Source organism: Balaenoptera musculus, chromosome 14, assembly GCF_009873245.2.
Source record: "Balaenoptera musculus isolate JJ_BM4_2016_0621 chromosome 14, mBalMus1.pri.v3, whole genome shotgun sequence".
Classification (NCBI taxonomy): domain Eukaryota; kingdom Metazoa; phylum Chordata; class Mammalia; order Artiodactyla; family Balaenopteridae; genus Balaenoptera; species Balaenoptera musculus.
The window spans coordinates 39009870-39035552 of NC_045798.1; the positions used below are offsets into that span (position 1 = coordinate 39009870).

General features: G+C 37.9%; 1 protein-coding gene across 1 annotated transcript in view; it reads right to left on the bottom strand.

The window, feature by feature from the left end:
- Positions 1-2689: 2689 nt before the first annotated feature.
- Positions 2690-25683, bottom strand: part of ABHD3 (abhydrolase domain containing 3, phospholipase) — a 37865-nt gene continuing 14871 nt past the window's right edge. Inside the window, exons 5-9 of the mRNA XM_036823796.1 lie at positions 13148-13260; positions 8993-9166; positions 6931-6979; positions 6686-6851; positions 2690-3551 (exon numbers count right to left, since the gene is read on the bottom strand). Of these exons, the coding sequence (XP_036679691.1) occupies positions 3373-3551; positions 6686-6851; positions 6931-6979; positions 8993-9166; positions 13148-13260 (681 nt within the window). The 3' untranslated portion in view covers positions 2690-3372. The remainder of the gene's footprint in view (positions 3552-6685; positions 6852-6930; positions 6980-8992; positions 9167-13147; positions 13261-25683) is intronic.

The window sequence follows — 25683 nt, forward strand, 5'->3', positions numbered from 1 at the left end:
CTGTCAAAAAGGAAAGAAGGAAAAGAAAGCCATTGTATCCGTTTGTACCACTATTTCGAAAACAATGCTCTGTGAGGCTTTGAATAAATGTTTAATGATAATAACCTAGGGAAACTGAGGAGACAGTTTTAGAAAAAATTCCAGGATATACTTAAAATTAACTTTTCAAATCAGGGAACCGGCTTGCAAGGTAGTATTTTCATTCTTATACAAACCACTATTATTCAGCTAATCTTGACTAAGGACCTGCTCTGTTCCAGGCAATATGCTAAGTGCTTGGGATGTAGAAATAATTAAAACACAGCCCTTCTTTCTCAGAGCTTATTAGTGTGTGGAGGAACTGCTGGGAAGAATAGTTTACCCTCCACATCAACACATGAAAATGCTCATTTCATTGTAACTAACACACACACACTATCGCATGCATGTAGAGCTATATTTTATTTTTGTTTATACTAATGAGATCCTATATATATGAATAAATTGTTTTTCATTAAATAACCTATCAGAAATATCTTTATAAATCAGTACATAAAGGGCTACCTCATTATTTTTGGTGGCTCTATCTTGTGAATGTGTCATAATTTATCCATTCCCCTACTAAATAAGTTGTCATCCTGAATGTCCAAAGCTGCAACAAACCTATATCTTTACACACCCTTGCTAGATTTTCTATAGGATAGATTCTTCAAAATGGAATTGCTAAATATGGTTGCTCTTGTATTTTAACTGTCAAAATTTTTTGCCTTCCAAAAAATAATTGCTAGTTTACATTCCCACCAACAATTTGAGTAACTATTTCCCCACACTATCACCAACATTGTGTATTACTAATCCTGTATGTTATTAAACTCACAATTTGATGGTCACAAATATCTTTGTTTTCAAATTTTGCATTTCCTAAATTACTAGTGAGATTGTTCACCTTTTTATAAACTTGCTATTATTCTATGAGTCTCTTGTATATCCTTTGACCATTTTTTTATCAGATATTTCATTACCAGTTTTTAGGGGTTCTTTAGCTATTTGATATATTAGCCTTTTATATGTTGAAAATATCAATATTTTTTCTGTCATTTGTATTTTAATTTTGGTTATGGTAATTTTGTAGAACTGAAGTTTTTTTTTAATCTTTACATGAATATATCTGTCACTTTTGTTCTTTACGGCTTCTCATTTATATATTTTGCTTAAGAAGGACTTCTCCATTCTAAAATTATGAAAATAACTTCCCATATTTTCATTAGTACTTTTATGAATTTAACAAGTGTTTATCTCATTAAACACTAGCTGGAATTCATTTTTGTGTGTAGAGGGAGGTCAGGGGCTACCTACCGAAATCTGACAATGGCCAATGGGTAGACAGTCTTCCTGACATAATTTGTTTAAAATCTTCATGGTAACTCTGAAAGGCAGGATCAGCCCCACCCGAACCATGCCAACTGAAAGTTATTATCACTGTTGAGTCAGAATATATGCTGAACGGGCAAAAAATCACTGGCATTATCAGTGCTGTTGTTCTAGACACAGTTACATGGGAGTCTACAAGTACATAATCAGGAACTCTCCAAAAGATGGCATTTTTAGTAAACAGTTTTGTGTGAATATGCTTTTATTACATGGTTCTCTTAATGTGATACCTGGGCAAAAATATACATATTTTATAAATGGTGGAAATAGTAAAAAAAAAGGAGGGAAAAGATGTCGAGGGACTTCTCTGGTGGTACAGTGGTTAAAAATCTGCCTGCCAATTCAGGGGACATGGGTTTGAGCCCCAGTCTGGGAAGATCCCACATGCCGTCGAGCAACTAAGCCCGTGTGCTACAACTACTGAGCCTGCGCTCTAGAGCCCGCGAGCCACAACTGCTGAAGCCCTGGCGCCTAGAGCCCATGCTCTGCAACAAGAGAAGCCACTGCAATGAGAAGCCTGTGCACCGCAATGAAGAGTAGCCCCCGCTCGCTGTAACTAGAGAAAGCCCGCGCGCAGCAGTGAAGACCCAACACAGCCATAAATAAGTAAGTAAGTAAATAAATAAATAAATAATAAAAAATTTTTTTAAAAAGATGTTGAATGGTATAGAAGATAACACTATTGCCTGGATAGCCCAACAACCACTACCAATCCCCTCTCCCTTGCTTGCCTCCACTACAATTGGAAAAGTCTACATACTTGATTTCCCAGCCAACCAGGGTGACCATGTGACACAGGCCTGGCCAAAAGATATAAGTGCAAGTCTTCTGAGAGAGCTTTCACTTTCCCAAAAGGGCAGATGTGTCTGGCCCCACTCCTTCTGCCTTTTTCTTCTCTGAATACAAATGTGATGTCTGAGCTGCAGCAGCCATCCTGTGTCTAGGAGATAACTGGCTACCCTGCCTGCTAGGGATGCGGCAACAGAAAGAGCCTGCATCTTTGATAACACTGATAAATGGCAAACACCTACATCTGGAGACTGCTTACGTGGGGACTTCTTGTGATGCAAGATAATTAAATATTGTTATTCCTAAATCACTGTTAGATGGGTTTCCTGTAGCTGAAAGTATTTTTAATTGGTGTGAACGGTGGGAGCCCAATATTCTGGAAACCGTGAAACAAAACAGTTTTAATATTTCTTACTAATGCATTTATGAAATTATCACAAATTACTTTCTAGGGATTACTTTTTTGTGGATAAAATCTCACAAAGAAACAATTTAAAATGGTAGAATTTATTTAATATAATGATATATAAGTATGCACATACACTATTTAAAAAATAAGCATGTGAACTATAATCATTATAAAACATAAGTCAGCCTTAATTTAATATTATTAGAGTAAAAGAACATGTATAGAAGTCAGTCTAACATTTGTTGCATTTGCCTTTTAAAGTTAAAATATGTAAAAGATTTAGCACATTGTATTTTATCTTATTTCAGTTTTCATGTTACCATCATTAGGTATAAATACCCTTATGAATGTGCCAACTCATAACTTACATTCAAATAACCAAAGTCCTATTACAATTATTAAAGTACCATAAATCACCTAAAATAAATAATCTAAAAAAATACTAGCCTAAATTAAAACCCTGAGGAATTAAAATCTTTTTACACAATAGTTTTGGTTAAGTGCAATTCCATGTTTGTACTACTTTATTTAAGGTCATACTTGGTAAGGCATATTAAAAATAAAATCTATATAAGTTACAGTCTAAATCTATATTTTATTTCTTGCTACAAAGTTGTTTTGTGACTCCAAAAAGTAGTTTTTGCATGTCATTCTGGACCTCTTCACCACCTGCTGGCTTATTTGCTTTATATACAGTAATTAAGATTTGTGCAGTAAGCTGAGCTGCCTTTATACGGTGGTTTAGACAAAATGCACCTGAAGAACTACATGCTAGAGAGTTCATGTCCATGTTCAACCATGGCCTGCACAAACTGCTTGAAGACTCGATCCATGTAAGTGGACTGTCTTGGCCAGATTCCCTCCAGAAAACCAATATGGCCTCCATAAGAAGTAAGGACCAAAGCAACATTAGGGTTTTGCTTAGCAGTTTCTATTGGAATAGCTTGACAAAAAATGGGCGGGGGGAGGATAAGAGAAGGGAAGGAGAGAGAAAAATATATAATTATTAACAGTTTTTGTTAGGAAAAGTATATGCCTTTATCATTTCCAATCATTATAAATCAAAACATCATTAAATAAATATTCATAATGAGTATGGCTAATGGAATAAGTCTGACTAATTTATATCAACCACCTATATTATAACAGTTCGTGTTCACAGTTATATACTGGACCATGATTTTTGGAAGAATCAATCGAGTAATTAATCAAAACACAAAAGTATAGGCCCAGTCTTGTTTTGAGAAATTAAATAATTCAAGAAATGGTGAATACTTACATTATGTTATAAGATTCCCACTTAGGTGCTACACCAAGAAAAAAACCCAAACTAATCTTATCACCTTTGTGAGAGTTATAAATTCATTATGTATGACTTTGGTTAACTTTACATGAAGTTAGATTCCTGAGGCCAATTGGTGGCTGTATTAAGGATACAAAATTATACATAGGATTTATAAAAACATATTGATAGCAAAAAAGAATGGCATAAAATACTCCCAAGTGGTAACAATGTTTATCTTTGGGTGGTAAAACACTGGTGATTATTTTATTTTATTTATTTTTTTCCTTCTCTGAATTTCTGTTTATAGTCAGGAGAAAGAAAAACTTTATTTTGAAAATATAATTGCTGTATTTAAATAATCCTCCAGTAAGGACAGACTCTTCAAATGCTCTACAAAATTACACTGAGTAAAAACTTTAAAGGACATGAGTTAAAGTTGTTTTATTTTTCTTTTCCCCCCAGGCTTAGAGTTCAAACAGTGAAACCTTTTGATTTAAGATCTATAATGGATCACAACCTGGCATGAGAAGTGTTTTGATTTCAGATACTGCTAAATCTTATATCCCTAATTAAGATAACATGGTTGATCCAGTAATTAGACCTTCGTATCTTGGGTAGAGTCTTAGGGGTAAATGAGTTCATAAAAGGTAAGATCTCCCTACCCTTCCAATGAAGGAAAGGAAGCTGACACACTATAGGACAACTGAGACCCTTTGAAGATAGAGCTGCTGTGGGGCCCAAACTGCATGTTTAGATGATCTAAATTGGACCTCTCAGGGAATTCCCTGGCCATCCAGTGGTTAGGACTCCGTGCTTTCACTGCCGAGGGCTGGGAAACTAAGATCCCACAAAGCCGCGGGACACAGCAAAAAGAAAAAAAAAATTGTACCTCTCACTACATTCCTTGAAAAATAAACCTAGAGAACCTAAATCAAGGCCTAGGAAGCCAAGTCCTTGTCCTAAATGGGTCCTGAACTCACATCCTTATCCAGCTACACCTAAAACAGAACATCTATCTTGGGATCAGGTGTTAGAGCTTAAGGGGAGGGGCAGGTGAAATGACTGATACTATTTATGTTTTTCCTTTTTCACCTTACACTAAGGGCTTAGATTATGAGTGCTTCATTTGTCTCTAATGGAATTATTAAGAGCCCCAATTTCACACTCTGGATACAGTCAGGAATTTCTAACACACTGATAGTTAGAAGAACGAAAGGCTGGGCCATTCGAGTCATGTGAAAGATGCTGGCTGCCTGTGCTCTCAGAATGCAGACAATTGTCCACTACTTTAATGTGGCAAGATGATTTTAAGGGCTGGGAAAGAATAAGAAATAGTGAGCTTAAACTTCAACCAAGTGGGTCAAGACAAGTTAAATGCTGGGAAATTTTTGTTGGTGGAAGAAGGGTCCATGAAATATAAAAATAGAGAAATACTGGACCTCCTTAATCCAATGAAAATAGGCTAAACAATCTCCATGTAATTCAACTGATATTAAAGTTCACAGTTAAGGGAATTCCCTGGCTGTCCAGTGGTTAGGACTCTGCTCTCACTGCTGAGGGCCTGGGTTCAATCCCTGGTGGGGGAACTAAAATCCCACAAGGCTGCACGCAGAGGCCAAAAAAAAAAAAAAGTTTACAGTTTAATTTTTTGATTTGTGGTCAAAGACCAAAAGTTCCAGCCATCTAAAATTACCTGTGATTTAATCATAAATCACACATTAAAACGATATCCCCTAGAGAGATGGTAAGTGACTTTTTTATAACATACTTTGGGGATTTTCTGAAATTTTGGCAATACATATGTGCTGTGTTTGTACTCAAAGTAATTTTTTTTAATGAAGTACTTGGGGGAAAAGTTTTTGAAGTATTTAGGGGAGAAATAAGGAAAAAAAGTTTTATAAAAAGCTTTGTAAAATTTCATTAGAAAAAATTTAGAGGTCAAGTCTACTTATCCCTAAGATAGTATGATCACTTCTAGGTGTCTTATATTACTTTAATGTATGAACACATGCACATATATCTTTGTTACAAAATTCCGTATTTCTTGAATTAAGAGAACAAGGAAGTTAATTTGGGCATAATTTTCTTTTATATAGTATCCGGGGGAAAACAGACTCTTTCCCTTCAAATATGACCTTATAATCCGAATGTGCTACATTCATTGAGTTATCCAAGGACATCATATTAATAAAGTCTCAAGCTCTCTTCTAGGTTAAAAGGGGAAAAAATTCCAAAGCCTTCTGTATAAGAACCTCAGGAATAAGGGACTTCCCTGGCAGTCCAGTGGTTAAGACTCCGTGCTTCCACTGGAGGGGGCATGGGTTCAATTCCGTCAGGGAACTAAGATCCCACAAGCTGTGTGGCCAAAAATAAATAAATAAAAATAAAAGCAGTAGAAGTTACTCTTTAAAAAAAAAAAAAAAACCTCAGGAAGAAAAGGCAAGTGACGACAATGTACTCTTGAGGCAAAGATACTGTAACATAGTCTGTCCAAAGAACAGTTATTTGATAAGAAGGAAAGGTTGTAAAAATGAGAACAAACAAAATATTGAGTCATAATTTGTTCCGAGGCTCTCACAGTAGACTAGATAAGGGTCTACGAAGACGTTTCAAGTGATCTGAGACATTTAGATACTAAATTGTAAGTATCAAGGTTTTTTTTTTTCTGTTTATCACAGTGGAAAACATTATATGACTGACATTTTGTTTCTTATTACTGTATTTTCCTAAAAAGAACAATATTTTAAAACAGTTAATTCATGTCAAAATGTATACAAAGATGTTAAGTTTACCATGACTGGGTGAAAAAACATCATCCACAGAATTCAGACACAACACTGGAATTCCTACTGATTTCAGTCTACGATTTGGACTGGCATCGGTATAATAATCGTCAATTGTTCGGTAGCCAAACATGACTGAAGTGAATCGCTTATCAAATTCTCTTATGGATTTAGCCTGAAAAACAAAAACCGATTATATTTATTCTTGGAATCAAAAAAGGAAATAAACGTATTACATAAACTTTCTCTCCTACCTTCATGACATGATCCATGTCAATTTGTTTTACAAACATATGCCGGTGCCTGGAAAAAAAGAATTTCAAAAGTAAAAAATTAAGGTCATTCCCATCTCAAACATACCTAAAATACATAATGATAAGTAACTTAGCACAGGGAATAAAGTTGTTACTCAATAAATATTTACTTAATTAGACATGGCAGGAATACATTGATATTTGTCCTGAAGAGTTTTTGTAAAGTTTATTTTTTTATTGAATGATTCTTTAAATTCTATAGTGCTTTACAATTTTCAAAAGTTTCACATACATGATTTCATTATATTATATCCCCTTTTTAAAAATCCCCTACTTCTATATTGTCCCTCCCCCGCTTCCCTCTCCCTGCTGGTAACCACTAGTTCTCTATCTGTGAGTCTGCTTCTTTTTTGTTCTATTCACTAGTTTGTTGTAATTTTTAGATTCTACACATAAGTGATATCATACAGTATTTGAAGTACATGAAGACATTTTCTAAAAGTACTTTTTCTTAATTGAGGAAAAAGGAACCAGTAATAATAAATGAAATAACAATAATAAACGAAAGTGTTGTTTCATAACAAATTGTACCTACACACCAATGCTATTAAGCCAATTTGGCCAAAAAGGACTCACTTAAGCCAGAAGCTTTCAACTGGGTAAATCAACTGAAGATTTATCTTATTTTTTAAATTGCTATACTGAAAATTAGAATTTATATTTTTGTATACTGAAAAAAAATTTTTTATTGGAGTATAATTGCTTTACAATGTTAGTTTCTGCTGTACACGGAGGTGAATCAGCTATATGTATACATATATCCTCTCCCTCTTGGACCTCCCTGCCACGGCCCCCCATCCCACCCATCTAGGTTGTATACTTATTTTTAAATGTTGGTTACTTTTCTTGTATAACCTATATTTTAATTCAAATCATTCTCTTCCTTTTTCTTGCTACTGTCCCCCATTTCAGTGACCATGAATAAAAATACGATTCTGTAGTATTTTTAGCAGTATTTTATAGTCAACATCTGTAATGTAACAAATTACATCTGTAATGTAACAAATGTAACAAAAAGTTTTTTTTTAATAAAGTACTTTTTAATTAAGGAATATATATTGTTCTTTCTTTCTTTTTTTTTTTTTTTTTAATTTTTGGCCATGCCACACGGCTTGCGGGATCTCAGTTCCCTGACCAGGGATTGAACCTGGGCCACGGCAGTGAAAGCCTGGAATCCTAACCACTAGGCCACCAGAGAACTCCCCAAAATAGGTTAGGTTTAATGCAGTGTCTAATGTCAACTTTTGGGGTAACTATGGTTTTCAGTTAAGTTATGCACAAATTAACTACTTTTTATTTAGAGTTTATATTTAAATTTGTCAATTCCCTTAAAAATTCATGGTAACAGTTATCAAAAAATAAACAGAAACATCCCATGTTCTTTGTTGCCATACTGTTTAACTGTTAGAAGATACCTAAACAATTTCAGAAAATCTAATGCAAAGATAATATTTTGGTAATGTTAAGAACTGTAGGGGCTGAGAATATCCATATTTTAGAAGCATTCTCCTAAGCCACTAAAACATACTATGTTCATAACACATGCTTAGAAATCATATTATTCGTCTCTAAAAACACTTAATACATTACTTACTACCTAGGGGAGAATTAGGTACTAATAAGATTAGCAACAAGTAGAAAATCTAGGGAAATAGCCCATAATGTTATTCAACATATTTGAGACTGTTTTTATTCTTTTAGAATAATTTAGAACAGTGATGAAACGGTGATCTTCCAAGTGGGGCACAGAGCCTAGAGGTTGTACAAGGTAATCCACTGGGGTACAGAAAGAAAACAGAGCTTTTATCTGTATTTTTAGCTTATACTTAAAATCTTTTTATTTTTGTATATATTGACAATAGAAAGAATATTTTGGTGCAGTAGTAAATGCATATAATGCAAACATAAATATACATATATTAGCAGTGTTATGCTTGAAAACATTTTACTGTGGCACGTAATCCAAAGAGTTTGCAGACATCAGGTGTTAAAGATGACTCACTTATTAATGGAAGACTGGAGGCAAGTTGTCAAGTAGTAATTAAAAAGCAGCCAGTTCAGTGGTTTCTCCAATGACTCCGAGCAAGCAAAAGTATTCCAACCAACTGAAAAAGTTGCAGCTGCCTTCAAAGGAGTTTTTGGCCCCATTTTGCCAAGGTAATTTAAAAGCAGCATTCTAAAATGAGGAAAGACAGAAAACTCAGTGATGAATTTGTTGTGTCTCTCAAGACATCCCATTTCTAATTGTGGACTTTAACTGTGGAGAAGAAAAATATAAACCAGTGTTCAAGTCCTTTATCTTGGAAAACCATGCAAGTATCTCTATTCTTTCCTTACATTCACCTATTTATTTATCTTGCAGTCAGCTATATTGAGAATGGACAAAGCATACAGTTATTACTTACATGTATACCTTTCTATGAAGTAAAACATAAGAAAAAGCCACCATAAGAGTGGTTTTCTTTTTGTTTTTTTCAAAATGATATTGGGGATTTACTAAAAATTTGCAATTCCCTGGGCCCCAGCCTCCAGTTGAGTGTTTAATTTAATACATGGGAGTGTTTCAGGCAAACTTTTTCTATAGAGGATCACAAAGTAAATGTTTTGGGCTTTGGTGGCCCTACAGTCTCAGTTGCAACTACCTTGTGATTATAATTTGAAAGCAACCATAGACAATACGTGAATAAATGGATATGGCCATGTTTCAATAAAACATTATATGTGGATATTGAAATTGAAATTGAAATTTCATATACTTTTCACATGTCATGAAATAGTTTTGATTTTTTCAACCATTAAAAAATATAATAACCATTCTTAGCTCTTGCACTATACAAAAACAGACAGCTGGCCAGATTTGGCCTCCAGGCTGTGGTTTGCCAAGGCTTGGCATAGATGAAAGATCACAGAAGGAGTGGTTTTCAAATGTGGCTGCATGTTGGAATCACCTGCGGAGTTTTTAAAACTATTATCGACGTCTGGGTCTCACCTTCAGAGATTCTGAGTAATTGGTCTGGGTGGCCATTCCGGTTGCCTGTGCATCCTTGTACCCTACGGCAAGTCTGTAAGGGCTCCCTCGTCTAGAGTTAGACTTTCTGAATTGTGGCAGAGCAGTTGGCCCCTAAAGTCACTTGTTTTCTCTTCCTACTCCCTCCTGCTATTTGTCCTTATCTCCTATCACATATTTTCCTTTCATTTTATCAATTTTCCTGATTCTACTCTAGTTCTGTTTTGGTAAGAGGGACAAGAATGGAGTTTAACCTGCAGTAATGTCAGAAATCTAAGTTTGACATTGCCAACTAAGAGAAAGGATGATAGCCTAAATTCTGTTTCTCATATTTTCCATTCTTTATTTCTCCAATTGCCCAGGTTCTGAAATAGGACAAATGAGTAGAAATTTTCTCATTCTTTTTATACAACCCAAATGGAAAAAAATCCATTTACAGAGTGAATGTGATGAGATTTTAGATAAAAAATGGAGATTTCATGGTTTTTGTTGTTGTTTTTTTTGCTGTTGTCCGAGGTTTACTGAAAATATGACAGCACAGCAGAAAGATTCAGATGGCTCCATGTGGTGTTTTAAAATTCATCCCAACTGCAGGCTGAGTGACTGTAGGTTAGACAGACTGCCAAAGGCCAAGAGCTTCAGCATTTCCTTAGTGTCAGAAACTACTTCAGTGATTTCCTGACCCAGGGCTGAGACCTCAGGCTGGAGATTTCGTTCTTGAAAACAACTCTTCATTAATGACTGTATTCCTGGTTTATAGTACTGTGGTTCACTAAGCTATTTAGGGGATAATGCTTACTCTCCTGCAAAAGGGTCATTCTAGGGTCCTAGTTTTGGTGGCCCTATTCTTTGGCTGGAGGTCAGAGATTTCTGAGTCTGATGTAATAGGCAAATTGAAAGGGTTGGAAGTGAACCTCAGGAGTAGGAAGGACCAGGAATAGCTATGACCGAGTAGGTGGGGATGCTTCTTGGTTATTACTCAGGAGCAAAATAATGTCAAGACGTTATTCCCCAAAAAGCTGTCTTACTTTGGCAAGAAAAAGACTCCATTTTTCACCAAAAAAAAAAAAAAAAAAAAAGAGACAGAAAAGATAACCCATGGATTAAGAGATTTAAGAGACATATCAATCTCTATATGTGGACTTTAGCTGGCTGCTGCCTCAAACCAACTGTAAAAACCAGCCAACAGACTGATGGGGAAATGAAATACTGACTGAATATTTGAGGATATTTAGGAATTATTGTTAGTTTTGTTCAAATGTAATAAAGTATTGTGGTGGGTTGTTGTTGTTGTTTAAGAGACTCTACCTGTTAGAGATGCCTACAGAAATCTTTATAAATGATGTCTAAAATCTATTTTAAAATAATCAGAGTTGAGAGGGAATGGGGGGGGGGTGGTAATACTGACAAACAAGATTATCCTTGAGTTGATAGTTATTGAAGCTGGGTGATGAGTATATATGAGGCGTCATTATACTCTTCTTACTTTTATATATATTTGGGAATTTCTATACATTTTTGAAGCTAGTTTACCAACTCATTGGGAGATTGGAATCAGACTGAGTCTAGAGCAGCGTGGATTCCTTGGCTAGACTTAGTTCCGGCTCAAAACCCTTACTTGGCCCCAGGCATCACAGGCTTGGAGATTACCCAGCCTGGGCATAAGGATCTTTGACAGACGCTTCTGTCTGCTGCATCTCCAAAAAGAAAAATGTGTCAAGCTGTAAAACACATCCCCGAGTGGTAAACCCACTTGGGAACATGTCACAGTGCTAGGCAACTAGAAAGGGTACTTCCTTTGAACAATTTACAAGACATTAATATTCAACAAGCTGCAGAGGCTAGTGGTCAAGTTCGCACTGAGGCTTCAGTTCGACAAGAATAGGCATTTCCCAGGAACCTCTGAACAGAGAATCTGGGCCTGTTTATTAAGGTCTGGCTTTAAAAAAAAGTCAAGAATTTATATGATTAAAGGAAGAAAGTTCAGCTGGGCACCTTGTCCTTTAAGGTTCTCATTATGGGGCAAAGGAAAGAGAAGTGAAATACTTTCCTTTAAGCACAATTCACAGATTCTGCCTGGGTTTTCTGTGGTGATTCAGATTTCTTCCTTTAGTAGGTCAAGTCAGACCTTCCATGCTAATGTAAGAAACGTATTCTTTTCTTCTTAGTTTTATGTTTATCAGAATCTAAAAAGCTGTTGTTGGAGCCGATTTTTCAGAGCCTATCATTTGTAAAGCTGTTCATTTTCAAGTAAACATGCTCCTAAAATGTTCTGAAAACTGAAATGACAGATAAATCAATTACAAAATTAAGAAAAATATAGCATTTTCTATCTCATGTGTTTGTTGATTTTGGACAATGCTTTAGGTAATCTAAGCATAACAAAATGCCATATAATAAAAATTTTGGATTTTATTAAGCTCACTATTACTACAACAAAAAGATTAAACAATTATTAGTAGCAATAAGCCTAAATATATAAATATAAAATAAATATAAATATATACATGGCATAGAAGGTCCAAAAAAGCCCCTATGCAAGCAGCACAAATTAAAATATTCATTTGCTTAAAATAGCAGCTGGAGTAGGGGGTTACAAACAGCATTTCACAGTTTCTAGGAGAGCATTCTAGGGAAGGTCCATTTGCCCAGCAACAAAACTAAACAAGACAAAACAAACAAGAAAAACACCTGGGGAAAAACTGTCTTGAAGGCCTCTTCAGTTGGAGAGAGCAATAATAATTATTTCTACAACTGGAGTGATGAAAGTCATGGTACAAGTTCAGCTTCCAGAATGGTTCTGGAGAACACGGTGGTAGGGATGGCTGGGAATACATCAGGGAACCTGAAGGTCAACGTGGCTGCCACCCAGTGATGGAAATCAACTCCATGGGGTTCGGACAAGCCTTCGGGCTCACAAAACCCCAAGCACCCCGAGGAGGTACTTGTATACTTCTCACCACAGAGACCAGTAGTCAAGGAAAATATTAAAATTTACCTGAATTAATTCCTTCATTCATTCAGCCACATGTGGAGAAATATGATAAAAATAATCAAACATTTAAATGCCCACGTAGCTTACAGTCGTCTGAAAGAAGCAGTCGCTAGCACCACTTCCCTTTTGGACATTTTAGAAAGGAAAAACCTTACCCTCCCATTGAAACTCCTGCTGCCAGGAATGGAGCAGAAGGGTACAGACTGTGAACATGCTGAATGACCGTCTCCAAGTCTTCAGTGTTCGCACAACAGTAAGTCCTTGGCGTCTGCAAGCAATGACAGGTAAAGCACAAAAATTATAATCAGGAGGTTAATCATTTGTATAATACAGAATTGTAAAAAAGAGCAAGAAGCCATAAATACAAGAAAATGACCTTTGTTTGCACATACTATGAGTCATAATAATTTATCATTTTCCTGTCTTGCAGTACACATATATGCCATTTAGGGTCAGTGTTATTTGAGATGGCACTAACAAAAGACTCTGATCATGCAAGAAAGCCTGGACGAAAATGGGGCAAGACCAATACAAATACCTCAAATTAAACAGATATGCAGTACTCTACTCAAATGTGTCTCTAAACAAGAACAGAGTCAATTTAGGCAGAAAAAGTGGAGAGTCACACCTTTTTATAGGAAAAAACCAACAACTTATGCCTGACAAGCCAAAGCCAAAGTAATTCTTATTAAAAAACACAATCAAGCAACCAAAAAAGGCTTTCCAACAATACCACAAAAAATTTAAATTGTGACTCCTTTCTTACTAGGGAACTGTTTTCTCTATCTTGAGTGCTGTCTACCAATGAAGGAGTGTGATTTTCTGGCACTGCCTTCACTCTAGATAAAGCAACATCCAGTGTGCTTTATTAATTAAATATTTTCTTTTTCAATAATATTTCCATATAACCCCAGCTGTGCTACACTGAAAACAGACACTTAAAATGTTAAAATATGTAAAGCTGATTATGCCTCAATACATAATGCATTAAAACAAATGGTTTTCATGTGAATTTCATCAATAAGGGCTCTGTTTCCAGCAGAAAAGCTTCACAGATGCTTTATTTGAGATCTGGGAGCAGAGGGCAATCCTGTCTGTACAATGTATGTGAGAGTGTTTATATGAATAAAGTATATGTGAGATAAAATAACCAGAAATTTAATAACAGAGAAATCTGGTAACCCTTTTATTACCCTAATAAAAATACCGAAACAAGTTATGTGTACCACCCTGATTGTAATATTCCAGTAAACTATGATTGGAAGGTTATGTGCCACCCACCATTCAATTACTCATGAGTAGTCTGAGAAAATTACAATTTTCACCGACCCCTCCACCTAAACTCAAGGCTAAAATACTCCTATTGCCTACTACCATCTTTTTGAGATCTGCAAATATAAAACTCACCAAAAGACAAATGTTAACCTGACGGTACTTACAATGGCTAACATTTACTGAATGATTAAATTTGTGTCCACAAAACCCTGAGGAAGATCCCATTATTATACTTAGGAAACTGAGTTATTAATAGAAAGCTGAGTTTAGAGAAGTTAAGCAACTCCTGTAAACTCCTGAACAGCTAATAAGTGACGAAGCTGAGATACTTCCAAAAATACTTTGTGATTAAATGCATTTGAGGGGCACAAGTTCAATGTAAAATCTAAACAGAATAATATCTACTACCAGGCTCATTCATAGTGACTGCAGAATTTGTCACAAGAATTCCAGTGAAAAATATCATCCCTACTTGGCATTTTTACTACATGTGAGTTTATTCACACTGCATAGTTTTTAAATTTCTGTATTATTTATAAACAATCACCAACACATACTCTTGTTATTCAGGCTTCAAGTGAAGTATGTGTGTACACGTATGTACACACGCATGCACACACATATACGTGAACATACACAGAGTTAGGGTATGAGAAAAATGGCCTATGGAAAATTATTAGGATCAGAGAATTTTAGTGCCAGGAAGGACCAGAAATAGCACCTCACTCCTTATTTACAAGTGGGGAAACTGAGGCTTGGCAAGGTTGAGTAATTTGCCAAAGGTCACAAAGTAGCAGAGCTTGGAGTTTATGTTTGTAATAAGTAAACTAGTTCTTGTAAAGCACTAGGGTTCCATGAGATATTTAGTAAGCAAATCAATATCTGGTACGCTCAGACATAGGAGCTTATTTTTCCCTAAATGTTTTTCTCCCAGTGGATTACATTAAGTTGGGAACTGACAATGCTGGTGTGGATCAAAGCTGCCAGAACTCTGAAACTCAGCACATCTAGAGCCTCTCTGGCACGATCTGCCGCCTGCTGGCTGCTCCCTTAGCTTCGTGATGGCTTCGTCCTGTTCTCATCCTGCTGCTGGCTTTCCATTTCCTGTCATTCTCCCCACAACCCCAAATGTGAGAATTCATTTCCATAAGTTTTGTCGTAGGCCTGCATCTGCTCATTCTCTGGTCAATGCCCAGTTCCTGGAGGTCTGGTCTACCTCCACAGCTTCATCAACCACCTATAGGCAGCGACTAAGCCTGAATCTCCAGTCTCTTCCTTCTTCCTGGGCTCCAGATGCAAATTCCCAAGTTCTAGAAGTAATGTTCTGTCAGTACTTCAAACTCAAAATGCCCCAAAGTAAACTCTTTTATCTCTTCATGAAAACTCCTAATGCTTCTCCTAACTTCCCATTTTTCTATAAATGACATCTACATTTTCTTAGTTAAAACTGTAGGTGACACTGCCTTCTTCCACTCCCTTAACCCACAGCCAATAAACTTCCAAGTCTTGTAGCTTCTTCCTCCCCAGAATCTTTTCAGGAAACACAGGCGAGCCCTTCTTTCCACTCTAATAAAGGCCCTGGTACGTTAGATTCTCTCAGAAGGCCCCAGGGACAAGGATGTGAGGGCAAGCGGTTCATTTAGAAGGTGATGGGGGAATGGGGAGTAGGGGAGTGGTGAGTGAGTGTGAGTCAGAAAGGGTAGGAAGCCAGTAAAGAATGTTACCCAGCTGTTTGTGGTTGTGGACAACTGGGACTCAATCCCCTTGGGGCACTTTGGGAGACTATAGAACAAGGCTCAAAATTATCCCAACCAAGTGGCAAGGGAGCTGGGTTATTTGCCCACCAGTTCGCTTCAGCCATTGGTTGAAGGCAGCTCCTGGAGGATGTTAACTCCCTGGCACTCTGGTCTGCCCTGAGCAAAGGCTCAGCAGGCTTCCATGGCTAGAGAAGGCCCCCAGTCAAAGAGATGGGGGTGCTTGCAGTGGGAAGCCATCAGGTAGGCAAGATGGGAATGGTAAGCACCAAAGGGAAAAAGGTGTGGAGAGGGTGTGGCACCAGCTGTCTTTGCTCCCAGGCCTTTGTGCCTCTCACCTGGACTACCAGGTGATAACCTCTGAACTAGTTAACTGCCAGCCTTTCCTAATCACCATCCATAATCATACATCCCACTCAACATGAGATTAATCTTCCTGAAGAACACTTCCAGCTCTAATCATGACAGTGTTTCTGATTAAAATTCTTCATTGGCTTTCCATTGTTGACTGAATTAAATCCAAAGTCCTCTGCTAAGGCCCTTCACAATATGCCAAGTAACCTTTCCAGCTCTGCGTTTTAGTAGTCCTCCATATGTATGGATTCTGGTCCATGGGACACTGCTGTTCTCTTGTCTGCTAAGTCTCTTAATATCCTTGCCACCTGTGTAAACTTCATCTGCCAAGTGGCCTTCACAGTCAACCCTGCCTGCTGAAATCATGAATTGAAGAAATTGAATAAATTTCAGACAAAAAAGGTCAGACATGGCCCCTGTTCTCCAGGAACTCACAGCCTTTCCCAATTCTACCCCTACTTGTCCCAGCCAGCCTGCTCCCTGCCCTTACTATCTATATGTGAGGCTCTCTCTATTACTATCTTGCTCACCTCTATACAGTCAATAAATACTTGTTGAATTGAATGGAAACACACAGGATTGAAAGTGAGATGACCTGATTAGTAACTTCTGATATGCAAACCTACATGGTTATACCACACAACCTCTTGCTACTTGATGGGCTCCAACAGGAAACATCATATGCCTTCTTTCTTCATAGGACTTGAGTCCCATTAAAGAAAGAATTCACCTAGGATACACAGCAAAGACACTTATGGGGGTAATATGTTGAATTGGTAGGCCTGGCAGACATTTTCCTCAGGTTTGAAGATATAACTTTATAGCATCTTTTTATTTTATTTCATTTTATTTTATTGGCTGCATTGGGGTCTTCGTAGCTGCGCACGGGATTTCTCTAGTTGCGGTGAGTGGGGGCTACTCTTCGTTGCGGTGCGTGGGCTTCTCGTTGTGGTGGCTCCTCTCGTTGCGGAGCACGGGCTCTAGGCGCATGGGGTTCAGTAGTTGTGGCACTCGGGCTCAGTAGTTGTGGTGTACAGGCTTAGTTGCTCCGCGGCATGTGGGATCTTCCTGGACCAGGGATCGAACCCATGTCCCCTGCATTGGCAGGCAGATTCTTAACCACTGCGCCACCAGGGAAGTCCCTATAGCATCTTTTTAGATTTAAAAAAATGTTAGTTAATTCTCAGTTGCTAGGGCTGCTAATACCACCAGCAACTATCCTCTTATTTCATACTTCCAGAACAGAGGTAAAGTAAGCCGCATCTAATCCCTAAAGGGAGGAAGGACGACCTGGCAGGATTCAGCTGGGTGATGAAAGGTCCTTTTAGAGTGAGAAGAGGATGGGAAAGGTATTCTTGAAAAATGCAGAAAATCTAAAGGATAAGTAACCTTCAGCAGACGTTTGGGCATAAATAATGGGTTGGCCAAAAAGTTCATTCTTGTTTTTCCATAAGATGTAACAGACAAACCCAAACGAACTTTTTGGCCAACCCAATATTTTATGTTAGAATAATTTGACAATAATTACAAACCAAGATTGTTCAAATTGTTCAACTGCAACTACGATCAGAGAGAAACAACAGTAATTTGCTAAATGGCTTTTTAGAGGTTACTTTTTAAAAAGCATGGAAGAGAATGATGAAGTAAAATTACTTCTAATTATACATAATAGATGAGAAAAGAATAAAGCATATATTTTATATTTGTCTATGAACTACATCTAATTTATCCTTAATCAACTTCCAAAAAGTAGACAAACTGATTTCTCCTTATTCTGAAAGAGAATTTTCTTGTCCTGATTTAGAAGTCATTTGTTTTAAAATGCAAATTTCATTAAAAATTTTTTGGGGGGGTATAGAAACAAATTAAAATTCACCCTGTTAATCAGGTAGCCTGACTTTCCCTAGCTATTCTGGGAGCTGATTAATTTGCTAATCTGCAGAAAAAGCCATAACCCAGAACCCTTCTCTCAATATCTGCCACACATCTAATACTGAAGAAGGCCAGCTCGTAAAAAGATTTCAGTTTTCTGTCCAGAAAAAAATAAAACTGAAAAAGGCACGCAAATGTCTTTTTAAAAATCACTTAAATTTCACATTTACTTTATTGTAATGTCTTGATAAACATCAAGAGCTTACAATATTTCATTTTACAGTCTTCTCTCTAGTATTTAATGATCTGTACTCAAATATTTGCGAAGATGCTGCTTACATGAACTCTGTGATTCTTGTGTAGATGTAGGCTACCCCAAAAGGAATAATACTTTTATAATAGGGCGAATTACGCTTTTTTTTTTTTGACAGTGTGCTCTTTTTTTTTAATTAATTAATTAATTTATTTATTTATTTTTGACTGTGTTGGGTCTTCGTTTCTGTGCGAGGGCTTTCTCTAGTTGCGGCAAGCGGGGGCCACTCTTCATCGCGGTGCGCGGGCCTCTCACCATCGCGGCCTCTCTTGTTGCGGAGCACAGGCTCCAGACGCGCAGGCTCAGTAGTTGTGGCTCACGGGCCTAGTTGCTCCGCGGCATGTGGGATCTTCCCAGACCAGGGCTCGAACCCGTGTACCCTGCATTAGCAGGCAGATTCTCAACCACTGCACCACCAGGGAAGCCCGAATTATGCTTTTTAACCGCTCTCTGCAGTGTGTTTTTGTTGTTGTGTTGTTTTGCTTTCATTCCAGCCACTCCCAGTCCAGTACCTAATGAGCTACCCAAATCATTCTTAGAAAAATTGATCTTATTTTTGGAAACTGAGTTTGTTAGACAAAGAGTCAGAGAAAACAAATGTATGTGCATATGTAAATAAAACCAGCACTTTAATGAATAATCATTTCACCTACATTGATAGGCATATAAAATGACCAGGTATCCAAATCTGCCTGAGAATTTGTTAATTATTTAAAGTAACCAACCACAAAACAAAGGGCCCCAAGAAATACCCCAGCCAATGCTGGGGCCAAGATAGCCTATATGCCGTGTTCCTGCTAACGTTCTGGATAGCCATGGCACATGCTTATGCAGTCATGCTACAAAGCGACACTGATAAATGAGCACAGTCTGTTAGTGGCTTAGAGCCTGTCAGCCAGGCAGACAGGAGTTCTCAGGCCAGGGTCCTAGGAAGCCTGGGACTACCCACCACCTCAGCCCTGCCTGCAGACTAGACTCACCGGGGAGTTTTAGGACAAACACAGGCCCCTGGACTCCAGCCCAGGCCAAATGAATCAGAATCTTTGGGGGATGGCATCCAGGGATCAGTACTTTTTCAAAGCTTCCCAGAGGCTTTTACTGTGCAGCCAGGGCTGAGAACCAACTGCTCGAAGAGAATAAGGAAACAGGGTGAGACCTGAGCCAAGAGAGGAGGAGGCTGCACTGACAAGAATGACAAAACCTACCTAGAGTCACTTGGGAAGAGGGAAGTCTAGTTCTACGGGGATTCCCTGCAGTGCACAGAGAAGTATTGCTAAACATCTCATGGCATAAAGGAACACCTGGCACAGTTGAAGCCTTCGATGAATGGTAGCTAGCTATTACATCATTGTTATTCCTAAAATTACCATTGTTATTCCTAAAAAATATACTGTTCCTAAAATTCTTTATTTACTTGAACATTCTTTTTATTTAAAAATTGTTGAAATATAGAGAATTGCACAATCTTTTGCATACCCACCACTTACAGCAGTTGATATTACTGAACTGGACTTATCAGTGTTAGAAGAAAATTCTATATGATTCAATGAATTCGTATCCACATCTGCCTGACAGCCTTCCTGGGTTGTTCTGATGGGTAGAGGGAGGAGGGAGAGGTTATCTGGGGGAGCATTCAGGAAAGGGCAGACTTGGGTGGGACACAGTGGTGTTTAGTAGGAAGATACTGAGTGTGGGAAAGGCAGTGCCTGAAGGTGAAAGTCTGACAACTGAACTGTGCCCTGGCTGGTCATGCGCTATATGCCTTAATCCCTTGTGAATGCCCCCTTCAGAAAACAGGGCCCAGGAGGGGAAAGAGCCCTACATCCCTCCTACCCCATTAGCTTCCAAGGTGGAAAAGCTCAGTAGGAAACAAGAGCAGATTTCTCAAGATCTGAGTCCTTAAGTAACTACCCAAGGCATTGGAGATTGAGGCAAGATCCCTCTCTTTGAAAACCCTCTTTATCTCTACCCGCTTTTTGGCCTGACTTGACTTAAAGCCAGAGCTGAAACGTAAAGACATTGGACAGTCTAAGTTCATGCCCTAAGACGACTAATCAGCTTTATGACGTCAAGCCTGTCACCCCACTTCTCCAGTGGTGTCCTCATCGACTAAATGAGGTTTTTAGGATTAGAGGATCCCTGAAGCAGAGCTACTTAAAGTGCCAGTCCGGGGTGAGATAAGGGGCTGGCGTCAGAATGTAAATCAGCACGCTGCTTCTCTCACCAAGAGAGTATTTCTGTGAGAAAAAAAATAATCAGCTCACCTCGGCAGCGTGCTCAGAGCTGGAGGTGGCTTACGTTCTCTCGCAGCCCCTCATACTGTCAGGGATTGTGTCAGATAGTTTGAGAAGTAGAAGTTGGCTGACAAACCGCATTTGGAGCAGCACCGCTTTAAAGTATTTTCTGGCTTCTGCTCCACTGTTGCCCCCCGACCCCTCACCAGCTCTAACTTGAACGGGAAAGTACCTGACGGATGCTTTCCTTTTTCACAGCTTTATGAGACAAGATTCACGTAGCATACAATTCAGCCATTTAAGATATACAATTCAGTGTGTGTGTGTGTGTTTTAGTATATTCAGAGTTGTACAACTATCACAATTTTAGAACATTTTCATCACCCCCAAAAGAAACCCTCCACCATTAGCAGTCACCCCACCTCCCTCCGCCCGAGGCAACCACTAGTCTTTCTTTCCATCTCTATAGATTTGCCTATTCAGAATATTTCGTACAAATGAAATCACACAATATGTGAGCTTTTGTCTGGCTTCTTTCACTTAGCATAATCTTCTCAAGGTTCATCCATATTGTAGCATGTGTCAGTACTTTATTCGATTTAAAATGCTGAAAAATATTCCATGGCATGGCTGTACTGCATTTTATTTATCCATTTGTCCATTAATGGACATCCTGATTCCTTCCATCTTTTGGTTATTATGAATAATGATGCTACAAATATGTGTGTACAAGTTATTGCATGAACATATATTTTCATTTGTCGGGTATATACCTAGGAGTGGAATTGCTGCATCATACGGCAACTCAATTTTAAGTTTTTGAGAAACTGCCAGAGTATTTTCCAAAGTGGCTAGGAGGCTTTTCTGGTTGGGTTTAGGGACACAGAAGTCTGCATGACCTTATAAACAAAAGGAGAGGGACCCTTGTGTAGTGTTCAACAAACTCAGGTTTGGCTGAGTTCTTTGTAGGTTATCATTCCTAAACTAAGCTGGAAACATTACAGTTCACAAAGTAATCATTAATATTAGGGAGTTCGTGGATAACTTGGATTCCTGGACTCCTGTTCTTGAAAGCCAGTCTGCAGAGAGCAAGAAAAGGCACCATTGGGACTTCCCTGGTGGTTCAGTGGTTAAGACTCTGCACACCCAATGCAGGGGGACTGGGTTCGATCCCTGGTCAGGAAACTAGATCCCACATGCATGCTGCAACTAAGAGTTCGCATGCCACAACTAAGGAGACGGTGAGCCACAACTAGGGAGCCCGCGTGCCACAACTAAGGAGCCCGCCTGCTGCAACTAAGACCCAGTCCAACCAAATAAATTAATATTAAAAAAAAAAAGCACCGTCTACTTCGAGGGCTCCAAGAACCCTGCAGGGGTATCTGAGGAACAGTCTACTGAGACTAGGACTCTCTGTCTTCTACAGCTCAGAGCCCCAGGAAGGGCAACATGCAGGCTTCTCATTTCCTAGTGAGCAAGGCTTCTGGCTTTCTCTCAATCCTGCAATGACTAATTGGAAATGAGGACAATGTGGTGGTGGAAATTTTCTACTTTCTTATTCTGCTCTGCAGGAGCCATAGTAATCCTTATAAATTCTAAGTATATCACCAACATATTTCAGCAAATCTTTTACTTTTGCATTTCTTCCACTCCTAGGAGAACTGCTTACCCTAAATTCCATTTCACCTTTACTAGCTCTTTTGGGTTAATTTCAGTTAGAATCGGTTCCTTCCTGTTTGATCTTTGCTGATTCATCTTTTGTTCTTTTTTATGCCTACCTTAAGGTCTTACTTACTCTGGGTCTGCGCTACATTAAATCCTTTCTGGAACAAGGTGAGGTATAAATACTCATAGAGTTCCTCTAGTCTGAAACAGTAACTGTTTATAGCTCCAAGGCAGAAAGAAGGACTATCAAGGGATCTAAATATCAAACCTAGCTCTAATAATCAATATTGGCATCTCATTTTTGTGATCCATTAGGTTACAAGAAGTATATATTAAATTATAATTCATTTACTCCCTTTAATTTCTTTTCAAAAACAGTTATTCTAAAAGGATATAATTATAATTATGTTTTAGTCATTTGCTATCCTTATTTTTTCTTAAGTTAGATGGCATTAGCCTTTATGATACAGATATTTGCTGGAGGTACCAGTTCATCAGAATTCAACCCGATGCACTGTATAAGACACCAGAGATCAAGCTACTCTTATCCTCTCACTTAGAACTCAGTGAATTCTTTAAAAGTTAAAAAAAAAAAATTTATCTAATTACCATCCCTTTGTAAAGTCTCCCAAAGTGTTCTTGGAAATTTTTTTAAAATCTGTGCAAGTTTATGGGTAAAAGTTACTGGGTTGCTGCATTCTTTCAAAGTAAATTTCCAATTAACTTTAAATGCTCAGGGTAGAAAGTTTTTCAAGCTTCCTCCTCCTCTTTTTCTCTCCTCCTTCCTATTTGTTTTGTTATAAGAGTCTATCCTTTGCTCTACCAATGGTTCCTAAGCGATCTCACCCACTCCTGACCTCCTGGTTCCACTGCGTACCAATAATCCATTCCTTTCTCCAGCCTGTATGTGTCTTCTGAGGTCCAGTCTAGTACGTCAACTGTTTATGAAAAATTTCCACCTGGATGACCTAAAAGCACCCTCAATATCTAAAACTGAATTTGTTATTTTGATGACACCAAAAGCTTATAAATTCTCCTAAATTTCCTATTTCAGCAAATATTACCTTTCACCATATTAGCCTTTTAGAAGTCAGCAAAACTAGACATGCCAACCTTGACTCCCGTCTCTTCACTTCCCACCATACTATTCTTTCTGCCCCATGAATACCCCTCATTTTTGTTCTCTCCCCTTCCTCCCCTCTACCTCTGCGTTCACACTCTGGATAGGTCTTTAATAACTGCCTTCTAACAGATTTCCCAGCCTCCAGCCTCCTTCCCCTCCATCACTTTTCTGCCATGGTTCTCCTTCTAAAACATGACCATGACCAAGTTATTTTATATGTCAATTATACCTCAATAAAACCAAACTTAAAAAAAAAAAGTCAATGGTTCAATACTAGGTTCCTTGGAATTCTACACATGACTCTTCAAAATCTGGCCCTACCCTTCTGGGAGAATTCCTATCACTTCCTGAGTAATGAGAGGGAGCACAGTATAATGGTCAAGAACATAAGCACATAGTCAGCCTACCTGGGTCTGAATCCTGGCTCTGAATTTCTCAGTGAGAACAAGTTCTTAACCTATTTGTGCCTCATTTTCTTCATCTGGAAAATGGGGATGATGGTGGCTACACTTACCTAAATCATGGGGTTGTTTCTATTACTGAACATCGAGTACAAAAAGACATAATGATATATTCTACGGACTCAATAAACATTAGATAAAATGATCATCATTTTTATCCCTCCACAAATAAGTACTTGCTACTACGCTCTTTAATACCTTGCTTTTCATGCTGAGAAATCTCCCCTATCCCCTCTGCTGGTTCAATACCATAGCCTTCAAGATCCAACCCAAATCCACGTCCACTGCGATATTCTGCCACCTCCCCTGGGGCAGTTAGTTACTCCTTCCCCCTATGCTCTGTAGCCTTAATAAACCTTCCTGTGGTCACACTGTATTGTGTATATTTTTATGTATCTGACCATCTCCTGCAACTTAAGTTAAAGCTCCTAAATAAGGGTTAGGGTTGTGTGTAATAATGTGTGCACTCCTCACTCTATTGCCTTGTACAGTGCCTGATTTAGTAGGTATACAACACAGCTTTGCTAAATGAACAGATCCTTATCTCTCACTTTATGGAACCGAATGGATTTTACTTTGCAGCACATTATTTTCTTGAGAGCCTCAGACCATGTCTTCCCCATCTTTGTGTCCTGGAAGCACCTAGAAGGACACACAGCAGACAAGAGCTGCTCAAAAACAATTTGCTTAGTCCAGAGCCAGAGTGACAAGTTCAAATCTTTCCCTTTAGAATACCTACCACCTGTCTACAAGATTCCTAAAGGGCCAGACTAAGTAAGGAAATGTGAACCTTCACCTTCACGAGGCACTTGAGTGAGACCGTAAACACTTTATAACTTTAGCTTTTGAAATCATGTTGATCTTGATCCCCTCCAGGACTTAACTTACTATAAAGGAAAGTGCAAGAGCTCTTTTTTTTTTTTTTTCCCCAAATTCTCATAATGTACTGACACAGTGACATGATTGTAAATTTTTATTTCCATCATGACTTAATTATTTATAGTCTTAATATCATTCTCTATCAATGACCCAGAAAAAAAGTTTCTTTCTATTCTGATAGAATTGCCTTTGACCTGTTGAAGTGGTGAGGGACTAACAGTTGAAAAGCTTCAAGAAAATTTCAGTAAGTGTAATATTTCTCATTCCAACTCACAGGTTAACATCAGACAGAGTGATGATTTTCCAAGAGATGGAAGAGCTTCTATCCTAGCAAAAACTTTAGGGGTTAGAGGGGAAAAAAAGCTGATTTAAAATAATATTTCCTCCATGTAAACTGTGGCAGGCAAATAGGCATATAACATGCAGTCAGTCCATTTCATGACGACAGTAAATTTCTTAATTAAAAATGTATTATTGTACTGGTTAATTTTTTTTGTACCAGTTAATTTTTAAAGAAAATATGTTTTGCATTAAAAATGATGTAGATAAATATTTATTGATGCTAAAATATGGTAAGTATAAAAGTTAAGTTATAAAATAAAGCCTTAATTTAAAAAATAGAAATATATTACATTTTAAAATTTAAATATGAGATCTGGATGAACATAGACTAAGGGGGTTCCCCTGGTCGTATAATTATGGGTTTCCTTTTTTTTTCTTATCCATATTTTTCCACAATGAACTTGTATTGTTTACATAAT